The 12515-nt window shown below is 44.9% G+C and overlaps 1 protein-coding gene across 1 annotated transcript in view; it reads left to right on the top strand.

Moving 5' to 3' along the window:
* LOC132127320 (protein disulfide-isomerase TMX3-like) overlaps nt 1–12515 on the top strand; it is a 36988-nt gene that overhangs the window by 22980 nt on the left and 1493 nt on the right. The window contains exons 8-15 of the mRNA XM_059539128.1: nt 302–379; nt 488–554; nt 681–779; nt 3564–3621; nt 3704–3757; nt 4413–4469; nt 4912–5041; nt 7342–7410. Of these exons, the coding sequence (XP_059395111.1) occupies nt 302–379; nt 488–554; nt 681–779; nt 3564–3621; nt 3704–3757; nt 4413–4469; nt 4912–5041; nt 7342–7410 (612 nt within the window). The remainder of the gene's footprint in view (nt 1–301; nt 380–487; nt 555–680; nt 780–3563; nt 3622–3703; nt 3758–4412; nt 4470–4911; nt 5042–7341; nt 7411–12515) is intronic.

Genomic DNA, 12515 nt, shown 5'->3' with positions numbered 1-12515 from the left:
CCTGATTATCACACCAACCCATATCAGTTTCATTATTAGCTTTCCATCAGCTCCCAAACCCTGCAGTTCCTCATGAACCAGATGGAGGCACGGCCCTATAAACATCTGCACAACTTCTGCACAAGTGTCTGTTTATTACAGAGCAGTCAGATCTGCTGATGGAGAGAGAATCTGCAATCACTCTTATCTTTACGCTTTCAATTTTTAACCATAGTGTTTTTGTGCTCATGTTCATTAATTATCTTTCAACCCCTTTAACTCTTTCATTACTGGAGTACATTTGGCTGTTGTGTGATTTCAGGAGAAGTACACCGAGGTGGCGTCGGAGCTCATTGTGTACACATATTTCTTCTCTGCGTCTGAAGATGTCTTACCAGAGGTGAGTTGAGTCATCTTCAGATTTTTCTGCTTGCGGTTTGATTCATCCAGTCTGCTGTGTTTTAAACAATCACATGAAATCTGACTGAAATACGTTGTTCTGCTGCAGTCTGTGGCTTTGCATGAATTGCCTTCAGTGATCGTCTTCAAAGATGGAAGCTATTTCACATACGATGGTACGTGAAGAAACCGTGAATCAGCATCTCATCATGAACGTGTGTGCGGTGCTTGACCAGTGCATTGGTCACAGATGTATATGGCTTGCTTTCTCTCTGTGTAGTAAGATGGCTGTTGTGTTTCAGAGTATGAAGACGGCAGCTTGTCGTTCTGGGTGAACCGAGAGCGATTCCAGAGTTACCTGCCCATCGATGGCTTCACGCTCTATGAGCTGGGAGACACAGGTGAGACCGCACGGACATATTCAACTAAATACTGAGCAGCGTGTGCTCCACACATTTGTGAACATACTTTGGAAATGATTATTTTTCCATCATGTGTTGGTTTCTGTTAAGCAGTGAACACAGAGTTCAGTCTCTGTTTGCAGTCGGCAGAAAAACTCACATAGTGTGTGGTGTCTAAAAATTATAATCTTAATTCAAATAAGCAGTCATTGCCAGTCGTTTTCACAAAGAATATTTTAAACGTTTAATGTTTGCTTGATTACAAAAAAAAAACATCTTGATTTGTTCTTCACAATTTTTTTTAAGTTACCATATTTTTCGGACTATAAGTCGCACCTGAGTATAAGTCGCATCAGTCCAAAAATACGTCATGACGAGGAAAAAAACATATATATAAGTCGCACTGGACTATAAGTCGCATTTATTTAGAACCAAGAACCAAGAGAAAACATTACCGTCTCCAGCCGCGAGAAGGCGCTCTATGTCTTCAGTGTAGACTACAGGAGAACTGAGCAGCATAGAGCGCCCTCTGGCGGCTGGAGACGGTAATGTTTTCTGTTAGTTCATTTCTCTTGGTTCATGTCAAATTAATTTTGATAAATAAGTCGCACCTGACTATAGGTCGCAGGAACAGCCAAACTATGAAAAAAAAGTGCAACTTATAGTCCGGAAAATACGGTAACAGTGCAAATTAAATGGTTTAGTTTTTTCTCTGCAGTCAATTATCCTACATTTTTTCAGTGATTTCTCCCAATTGAATGATGATCGATAATTATTTTATTTCGATCTACAGTCTAATAAAAGTTACTAAAAATTTAATTAGACTATAGACAAATCTATAGACTACAGGCTAATTTAATAATAAAAAAAAAACTTCATTTTCAATAAACTTAATAACAAATGAATTTTCTTCATAAATCACGAATACAATGGTGGAAAATGATATACATATTAATTATATACAATAGTTATATATAATAATAATAATCAAATGGAAGAGGAAATTACATTACTTTGCATTTATTGAGCAATGTTTTATGTAAGGGATAATGTACATCCAGCCGGTTGTTCTCGCAGGGTGATCATCTTGATCAGCCTGAAGGGGTTTATTTTGCAAGAATAATCGTCTGGAAGTACATTATCATGCTTATTACATGGCTACTTGCCACATAAATAAATAACTAGACGTGAAATATTGATTTGAGTCGAAATATTTGAACGCAAAGCTTCAGTGAAGACAGCAGTTGCGAGCAAGCGGCAAATTCAAACTAAACAGATTTAAGGCAAACGGTGCAGACAAACCATGTATTTCATCACAAAAGAATTAAAGCAATAAAATAATTAGGACAAAAATGTTTTAAAACCTTACCAGTTTGTTAGTTCTCTTTTAATCCATTACAGCGTACAAAACAATCGTAGCAAAATGGCAGCAGCTAACAGGATGACATAATTAAACAATTGTACACCATTTTAAATCGAGTTTTAATATTTTATTCGCTAAACAAACGCAAAGTTTCCAAGAAAAAAATAATTGTTCAAGGAAGAGTACAGCGCCGACAGCTGTTACCCGGATGAACCTGTGTTATTAGCTTTTACCATAGACAGTAAAATAAATGGACACAGGGACCCCATTGGTTTCAACGGAGACAAGTGAAGTCAATTAGAAGCACCTACTTCCTGTGGGTCGGGCGAACTGGGAAGACTCTTCTTCATCTTGCTCCTGGTACCCGTGTTAGGGAGCCTCTAACCCAACCTGTTCCATAATATTGAGTGAAGATATTGCTGGAATATCCTCAAAATCTTACTTGTTTGGAGTGAGGTCTGGAGTAGGCCGAAGCCTTTGAGCTATCCAGGACTTTCTTGGTTTTACACCCAGGGCCCAGGTGGACGCACAGGGTAAGAAACAACATGCCTTACAGACAATCAAAGGCTAAACCACCAGAGGATGAGTCACTGGTGACCATGACATGATACAACAACAACAGGACAACTTTAAATCTTTTGTGCAGCTCATAATTGATGGCACCAACAAACACTTAGATGATGTATTTAAGGATGTTCAAGGAATCAAAATCAGCCTGGAATTTACTCAAGACAAAGTTTACAAAATGGCTAAAGCACAAGAGGAAATGAATAAGTTGAAGAAGCTTGAAGTGGAAATACTTTAATCAAAGGAGGAGCTGGACAAGATGGCTACAAAGCTGGATTTTATTGAGAACCAGTCACGAAGAAACAACCTTATAGTGGATGGCATTCCTGAGGAAAGAGGAGAGAGTTGGGATGTATCGGAGAAGAAAATCAAGGACATGATGGTCAGTAAAATGGTAATATAAGTGTAGGCTGCATTCTAGAATAGCCTAATTGCTGCAGGCTGCTTTACGTTTTTTCTTTTTTCACTTTTTTTTTTTTTTTTTTTTTGCTTTTAGTCTGTACTTTTGTTTGTTTGCACGCATTGTTAAAGGTTATCAGCTACAAAACACGATGTGTAATGTTCAAGCTAATTGTGTGTAAGCTTGTTCAAAAATGACGGAAATAATAAATGTTGCTGAAAAATAACGTCTGTTAACGTGTGTGTGTGTGTGTGTGTGTGTGTCCAGCTTTACATAGATGTCTGAGCTTTCCGTATGAAATGATCATACATTGACTTCTGATCATATCATGAAACATGTTGACTGTTACACAAACTCACAGCTTAGACTGGATTTCTGAAGAGTGTAAACTATTGTTAGCCTCTTTTCTCTTTCTCTTCTTGATCAGGAACTGTTCTCTTTCTCTATCTCTCAGGTAAACTTGTGGCAATCGCCGTCACTGATGAGAAAGATCCGACTGAGCGAAGCGGCAGGTACAGAGACGGTGTGTGTGTGTGTCGTGACGCTGTGATGTCAGTGTTTTCTTCTGTGTTTAACCCATCTGTGTGGGTTCAGGTTGAAAGGTCTGATCCAGAGAGTTGCTGCTGAACACAGAGATCAGTTCAACAGGTGAGAGACACCAGCTGCTATAGATCAGAATATAATATTTGCTGTTCTTCTGCTTCATAATCCTTATTCAGAGCTTCTGATTCTTTCAGATCACTTATTGTTTTCACCCAATGAAATCGAAAATCATTAAAGTTTTCCATGCGTGATCACATGTTTCAATGCATTACAAATACTGAACAAACTTGCATTGTGATATGAACTAAGTGTACATGTAATCATACAGACATCCTTTATATATACACCACATCAAATTATCACACATTATGACAGTAAACATTTTACAGAGGGTTTTTTCAATTCTCTTTCAGTTTCAAGATGGACTTTGGTTGCAGTGCAAAGCACATCATATTAGCCAAGATATATTTCAGTTGTCATGTGATCGTCCGCACGACTCCTCAGATATACTGTTCTTATTTAGTTTTTTCAGTCTGGACAGACAAATATCTAGAATCTTGTCATGTTTGTCCTGGTCCAACTAGACAATCACTAGTTAACAGTGTGTAAGCTGCTCTGTTTTTGCTGTTATTTCTAGAATAGCATAGAGTAGACATTAGAGCTGAGAGATGAACGCAGTCCGAGCAACATCAGCTGCTCTTTCTGTCTGCACTCAGTGTTTCTGTAATGATCAGAAGAGCTCTCTCATGCTGTCCTGCAGGGATTTCCAGTTTGGCCACATGGACGGGAACGACTATATCAACAGTCTGATAATGGGGTGAGTGTGTCTGCATCTTCACACAGAGATGTGATCTGATCCTCATCAGTCTGTCTGGAGTGACACGAACAAACAGAACCAACCGAGACAGACTCAATCCAGAAGAACTGTGTCTCGAGACGTTTCGAGAAACCTCCTGCAAAGCTACAATGCTGTTAAAAGTTTTAGGCACTTGTGTAAAAATGCTGTAAAATGAGGATGCTGTCAAGAATAATGTCATAAATTTATTTTCTTTATCAATGAACTTCTATTAACTAAATGAAATCAACATTTGGTGTAATCATCTCACTGTATTATTGCAAATAATGGAAAAATTAATGTTTGGAAATGATATTTCCTACTGACATACAACAGCAAAAGATAAGCACTTTTAGCTGCTGAGAACTAGTGCTCTGATGATTTATTCCTCCGCTGTGAGTGATGGAGTGCTCTTCCTCCACAGCGAGGTGTCTGTGCCCAGCATCATCATCCTCAACACCTCAAACGAGCAGTACTTCCTGCCGGCGGAGCCTGTGGAGGATCTGGAGCAGCTGCTGCGCTTCTTCAGCAGCGTTCTGGACGGCAGCGCTCCGGTACCTCAATCACTTACACTCAAACACTGACCCATCACGTCTCTTCAGACACAGAGGACACACATGATGTGGTTTTCACTGGTCAAGCACCTTCTGTAAATGTTTCTGTTTGAACAGTGCATGCCACACACAGGAGCTTTAAAGGGGTCATATGATGCCATTTCCATTTCTCCTTTCTCTTTGGAGTGCTACAAGCTCTTGGTGCATAAAGAAGATCAGTGAAAGTGAAAAAAGAAAGTTGTGACATTGGCCAAGTATGGTAACCCTAGAATTGGTGCTCTGCATTTAACCCATCCAAGTGCACACACACCGTGAACACACACACAGCAGTGAGAAGAGAACACACACACACCGTGAACACACACACAGCAGTGAGAAGAGAACACACACGCACACTGTGAACACACACACACACACACCGTGAACACACACACACACAGTGAACACACACACACACACACACACACACACCGTGAACACACACACAGCAGTGAGAAGAGAACACACACACGCACACACCGTGAACACACACACACACACCGTGAACACACACACACACAGTGAACACACACACACACCGTGAACACACACAGCAGTGAGAAGAGAACACACACACGCACACACCGTGAACACACACACACACACCGTGAACACACACACAGCAGTGAGAAGAGAACACACGCACACACACACAAACACACACACACACACACACACACACCCGGAGCAGTGGGCAGCTATAGATCCAGTGCTCGGGGAGCAGCTGGTGGTTCAGTGCTTGCTCAAGAGCTCTTCAGTCATGTGTATTGAGGGAGGAAGAGAGCACTGTTCATTCACCCCCCACCTACAACTCCTGCCAGCACCGAGACTCGAACCGGCGACCTTCTGGTAACTAGTCCAAGTCTCTAACCATTAGGCCACCTTCATTAAAGACAAGACTCTGCCACGCCCCCTAAAACACCTTGTTTAAACACGCCCCACATGTCCACGTCACTATGTGGGAAGATGTGCATAACACCGCCCAGATGTTCACGCAAAGAGAGAAGGTGTAACTATGAGTCTCTCTGCAATATTGTGGAGACACTGTGTGTTTCGTTGTGAAAGTGAAGCTAATTTGTTTGGTCTTCCAAAAGAGGACACAACTAGAAATCAGTGGTTAAGTTGTATTTACAGCACTGTTCCAGAACAGTTCAACCCAAATATTCAGATGTGTGCAGTGTATTTTACGGAGGACTGTTTCCTGTGAGAGTAATCTACAGCAACGGTGTCTGTTTCTTTAAAGTGGGGCAGTTCCAACTTTACAAGGACAGACTAGGCTTCTAACTCACAGTCTGTAAGTATGTTTATATATTTAAAGGATGTGTCACTGATGATTCAAATATAAGTTTTGAGCAGTGTAGAGTAGAGCTTGTTATTTGTCATTTCTCCAATCACAAATGCAGACATGGTTTTATGTTTACGCAGTGCGTAAAAAGACAGTATAAGTCATTATAATCAATAATTATGTCCCCACTGGATACAACAAATGCCTTGTTTGTAATGTGTTTTATTGGTTTTGTCTCATGGCGCCGGGACACACATCACAGTATGGTGAGGAGCGTAAGATTTCCGTCACACACTCAGTGTTGCCAGATTGGATGGACCAAAAGCTCACAAAAACCCACCCCAAACTTTAAATGACAAAATAATGTGATGGAATCTGTAAGTCAAGGTTGATAAGGGCCATTTTAACTCCTTAAAACAAAATAATGACGACAAAATTATATATATATAACGTTAGGTAAATTTCCCAAGTAAACGGATCAAATCGAAAGCAAATAGCCTACATTCACTACTGACCGTGAATAAGATATTCAAGCAGACACTGTCAAAATATCAATCAACAGTCATTCATTGATACCTAACCTACTGAATTATAATCTGACAAAACCCAAACAATAATGCGCTTTACCTTCCTGTCCATCTATAACTTTACACAGAACTGGGGGAAGCCTCTTGTTAAGTATACTCTATATTGTAGAACATAATACAAAACTTTGCACAGTCAAAAATGAATCAAGTCTAGCAGTTTTCTATGTTTCTCCTCTATGCCCTCTATAAATCAATCATGTACATTATGCGGGGAATAATGTATTTTTTTAACCTTAAAACACATGAACACATTTCACTACTCCAAATAAAGTTATTTTTAGCAACATCATATGACCCCTTTAATGGTTTTAGCGCCAGCAGAATCGCTCTCTGAATCCGACGCTGCTGGACTTTGTCTTGATCCGGCTCGGTCCTGTGTTTCCCGACAGGCGTTCGGAGGAGACGGGATCTTCCGGAGGATCAAGCGCGTGCTGTACGATGCCAGAGCCACTGTAATGGTGAGCCGAATGAATATGTAATGTTTGGTTAACTGTTGTTATGTACTAACTGAAATCAGTTCCTCCATTTAATTAAACTGTTAATTAAAGCTGTTTACATTTCTGCTAGAACAGAAAAAAACTAAGATCAGACTAAGATCAGAGTTTTTTTTTTTACTAACGTAGCTAATGTGACTCAAGAGGAGACTTGAGAGTGTGTGTGTGTGTATGTGCGTTACTCTGATGCTCTCTCTCTGTCTCGTCTGCAGTCGGTGTGTGTGTGTGTGTGTGCGTTACTCTGATGCTCTCTCTCTGTCTCGTCTGCAGTCGGTGTGTGTGTGTGTGTGTGTGTGCGTTACTCTGATGCTCTCTCTCTCTGTCTCGTCTGCAGTCGGTGTGTGTGTGTGTGTGTGTGCGTTACTCTGATGCTCTCTCTCTGTCTCGTCTGCAGTCGGTGTGTGTGTGTGTGTGTGTGTGTGTGTGTGCGTTACTCTGATGCTCTCTCTCTATCTCTGTCTCGTCTGCAGTCGGTGTGTGTGTGTGTGTGTGCGTTACTCTGATGCTCTCTCTCTGTCTCGTCTGCAGTCGGTGTGTGTGTGTGTGTGTGTGTGCGTTACTCTGATGCTCTCTGTCTCGTCTGCAGTCGGTGTGTGTGTGTGTGTGTGTGTGCGTTACTCTGATGCTCTCTCTCTCTGTCTCGTCTGCAGTCGGTGTGTGTGTGTGTGTGTGTGTGCGTTACTCTGATGCTCTCTCTCTCTGTCTCGTCTGCAGTCGGTGTGTGTGTGTGTGTGTGTGTGCGTTACTCTGATGCTCTCTCTCTGTCTCGTCTGCAGTCGGTGTGTGTGTGTGTGTGTGTGTGTGTTACTCTGATGCTCTCTCTCTATCTCTGTCTCGTCTGCAGTCGGTGTGTGTGTGTGTGCGTTACTCTGATGCTCTCTCTCTCTGTCTCGTCTGCAGTCGGTGTGTGTGTGTGTGTGTGTGTGTTACTCTGATGCTCTCTCTCTGTCTCGTCTGCAGTCGGTGTGTGTGTGTGTGTGTGTGTTACTCTGATGCTCTCTCTCTGTCTCGTCTGCAGTCGGTGTGTGTGTGTGTGTGTGTGTGTGTGTGTGTGTGTGCGTTACTCTGATGCTCTCTCTCTCTCTCTCTCTGTCTCGTCTGCAGTCGGTGTGTGTGTGTGTGTGTGTGCGTTACTCTGATGCTCTCTCTCTCTGTCTCGTCTGCAGTCGGTGTGTGTGTGTGTTACTCTGATGCTCTCTCTCTCTGTCTCGTCTGCAGTCGGTGTGTGTGTGTGTGTGTGCGTTACTCTGATGCTCTCTCTCTATCTCTGTCTCGTCTGCAGTCGGTGTGTGTGTGTGTGTGCGTTACTCTGATGCTCTCTCTCTCTGTCTCGTCTGCAGTCGGTGTGTGTGTGTGTGTGTGTGTGTGTTACTCTGATGCTCTCTCTCTGTCTCGTCTGCAGTCGGTGTGTGTGTGTGTGTGTGTTACTCTGATGCTCTCTCTCTGTCTCGTCTGCAGTCGGTGTGTGTGTGTGTGTGTGTGTGTGTGTGTGTGCGTTACTCTGATGCTCTCTCTCTCTCTCTCTCTGTCTCGTCTGCAGTCGGTGTGTGTGTGTGTGTGTGTGCGTTACTCTGATGCTCTCTCTCTCTGTCTCGTCTGCAGTCGGTGTGTGTGTGTGTGTGTGTTACTCTGATGCTCTCTCTCTCTGTCTCGTCTGCAGTCGGTGTGTGTGTGTGTGTGTGTTACTCTGATGCTCTCTCTCTGTCTCGTCTGCAGTCGGTGTGTGTGTGTGTGTGTGCGTTACTCTGATGCTCTCTCTCTGTCTCGTCTGCAGTCGGTGTGTGTGTGTGTGTGTGTGTGTGTGTGTGTGCGTTACTCTGATGCTCTCTCTCTGTCTCGTCTGCAGTCGGTGTGTGTGTGTGTGTGTGCGTTACTCTGATGCTCTCTCTCTGTCTCGTCTGCAGTCGGTGTGTGTGTGTGTGTGTGTGTGCGTTACTCTGATGCTCTCTCTCTGTCTCGTCTGCAGTCGGTGTGTGTGTGTGTGTGTGTGTGCGTTACTCTGATGCTCTCTCTCTCTGTCTCGTCTGCAGTCGGTGTGTGTGTGTGTGTGTGTGTGCGTTACTCTGATGCTCTCTCTCTGTCTCGTCTGCAGTCGGTGTGTGTGTGTGTGTGTGTGTGTGTGTGTGTTACTCTGATGCTCTCTCTCTATCTCTGTCTCGTCTGCAGTCGGTGTGTGTGTGTGTGTGCGTTACTCTGATGCTCTCTCTCTCTGTCTCGTCTGCAGTCGGTGTGTGTGTGTGTGTGTGTGTGTTACTCTGATGCTCTCTCTCTGTCTCGTCTGCAGTCGGTGTGTGTGTGTGTGTGTGTTACTCTGATGCTCTCTCTCTGTCTCGTCTGCAGTCGGTGTGTGTGTGTGTGTGTGTGTGTGTGTGTGTGCGTTACTCTGATGCTCTCTCTCTCTCTCTCTCTGTCTCGTCTGCAGTCGGTGTGTGTGTGTGTGCGTTACTCTGATGCTCTCTCTCTCTGTCTCGTCTGCAGTCGGTGTGTGTGTGTGTTACTCTGATGCTCTCTCTCTCTGTCTCGTCTGCAGTCGGTGTGTGTGTGTGTGTGTGTGTGCGTTACTCTGATGCTCTCTCTCTATCTCTGTCTCGTCTGCAGTCGGTGTGTGTGTGTGTGTGCGTTACTCTGATGCTCTCTCTCTCTGTCTCGTCTGCAGTCGGTGTGTGTGTGTGTGTGTGTGTGTTACTCTGATGCTCTCTCTCTGTCTCGTCTGCAGTCGGTGTGTGTGTGTGTGTGTGTTACTCTGATGCTCTCTCTCTGTCTCGTCTGCAGTCGGTGTGTGTGTGTGTGTGTGTGTGTGTGTGTGTGTGTGTGTGTGTGTGCGTTACTCTGATGCTCTCTCTCTCTCTCTCTCTGTCTCGTCTGCAGTCGGTGTGTGTGTGTGTGTGTGTGTGTGCGTTACTCTGATGCTCTCTCTCTCTGTCTCGTCTGCAGTCGGTGTGTGTGTGTGTTACTCTGATGCTCTCTCTCTCTGTCTCGTCTGCAGTCGGTGTGTGTGTGTGTGTGTGTGTGCGTTACTCTGATGCTCTCTCTCTCTGTCTCGTCTGCAGTCGGTGTGTGTGTGTGTGTGTGTTACTCTGATGCTCTCTCTCTGTCTCGTCTGCAGTCGGTGTGTGTGTGTGTGTGTGCGTTACTCTGATGCTCTCTCTCTGTCTCGTCTGCAGTCGGTGTGTGTGTGTGTGTGTGTGTGTGTGTGTGTGTGTGCGTTACTCTGATGCTCTCTCTCTCTCTCTGTCTCGTCTGCAGTCGGTGTGTGTGTGTGTGTGTGTTACTCTGATGCTCTCTCTCTGTCTCGTCTGCAGTCGGTGTGTGTGTGTGTGTGTGCGTTACTCTGATGCTCTCTCTCTGTCTCGTCTGCAGTCAGTGTGTGTGTGTGTGTGTGTGTGTGTGTGTGTGCGTTACTCTGATGCTCTCTCTCTCTGTCTCGTCTGCAGTCGGTGTGTGTGTGTGTGTGTGTGTGTGTGTGCGTGCGTTACTCTGATGCTCTCTCTCTGTCTCGTCTGCAGTCGGTGTGTGTGTGTGTGTGTGTGTGTATGTGCGTTACTCTGATGCTCTCTCTCTCTCTCTGTCTCGTCTGCAGTCGGTGTGTGTGTGTGTGTGTGTGTGTGTGTGCGTTACTCTGATGCTCTCTCTCTCTGTCTCGTCTGCAGTCGGTGTGTGTGTGTGTGTGTGTGTGCGTTACTCTGATGCTCTCTCTCTCTGTCTCGTCTGCAGTCGGTGTGTGTGTGTGTGTGTGTGTGTGTGTGCGTTACTCTGATGCTCTCTCTCTCTGTCTCGTCTGCAGTCGGTGTGTGTGTGTGTGTGTGTGTGTGTGTGTGCGTTACTCTGATGCTCTCTCTCGTCTGCAGTCGGTGTGTGTGTGTGTGTGTGTGTGTGTGTTACTCTGATGCTCTCTCTCTCTCTCTGTCTCGTCTGCAGTCGGTGTGTGTGTGTGTGTGTGTGTGCGTTACTCTGATGCTCTCTCTCTATCTCTGTCTCGTCTGCAGTCGGTGTGTGTGTGTGTGTGCGTTACTCTGATGCTCTCTCTCTCTGTCTCGTCTGCAGTCGGTGTGTGTGTGTGTGTGTGTGTGTTACTCTGATGCTCTCTCTCTGTCTCGTCTGCAGTCGGTGTGTGTGTGTGTGTGTGTTACTCTGATGCTCTCTCTCTGTCTCGTCTGCAGTCGGTGTGTGTGTGTGTGTGTGTGTGTGTGTGTGTGTGTGTGTGTGCGTTACTCTGATGCTCTCTCTCTCTCTCTCTCTGTCTCGTCTGCAGTCGGTGTGTGTGTGTGTGTGTGTGTGTGCGTTACTCTGATGCTCTCTCTCTCTGTCTCGTCTGCAGTCGGTGTGTGTGTGTGTTACTCTGATGCTCTCTCTCTCTCTGTCTCGTCTGCAGTCGGTGTGTGTGTGTGTGTGTGTGTGTGTGCGTTACTCTGATGCTCTCTCTCTCTGTCTCGTCTGCAGTCGGTGTGTGTGTGTGTGTGTGTTACTCTGATGCTCTCTCTCTGTCTCGTCTGCAGTCGGTGTGTGTGTGTGTGTGTGCGTTACTCTGATGCTCTCTCTCTGTCTCGTCTGCAGTCGGTGTGTGTGTGTGTGTGTGTGTGTGTGTGTGTGTGTGTGCGTTACTCTGATGCTCTCTCTCTCTCTCTGTCTCATCTGCAGTCGGTGTGTGTGTGTGTGTGTGTTACTCTGATGCTCTCTCTCTGTCTCGTCTGCAGTCGGTGTGTGTGTGTGTGTGTGCGTTACTCTGATGCTCTCTCTCTGTCTCGTCTGCAGTCAGTGTGTGTGTGTGTGTGTGTGTGTGTGTGTGTGTGCGTTACTCTGATGCTCTCTCTCTCTGTCTCGTCTGCAGTCGGTGTGTGTGTGTGTGTGTGTGTGTGTGTGCGTGCGTTACTCTGATGCTCTCTCTCTGTCTCGTCTGCAGTCGGTGTGTGTGTGTGTGTGTGTGTGTATGTGCGTTACTCTGATGCTCTCTCTCTCTCTCTGTCTCGTCTGCAGTCGGTGTGTGTGTGTGTGTGTGTGTGTGTGTGTGTGCGTTACTCTGATGCTCTCTCTCTCTGTCTCGTCTGCAGTCGGTGTGTGTGTGTGTGTGT

The sequence above is a fragment of the Carassius carassius genome, chromosome 45 (assembly GCF_963082965.1).
Source record: "Carassius carassius chromosome 45, fCarCar2.1, whole genome shotgun sequence".
In the NCBI taxonomy this organism is placed as follows: Eukaryota; Metazoa; Chordata; class Actinopteri; order Cypriniformes; family Cyprinidae; genus Carassius; species Carassius carassius.
The sequence above is the reverse complement of the archived record's forward strand: the minus strand, read 5'-3'. Positions and strand labels throughout refer to the sequence as shown.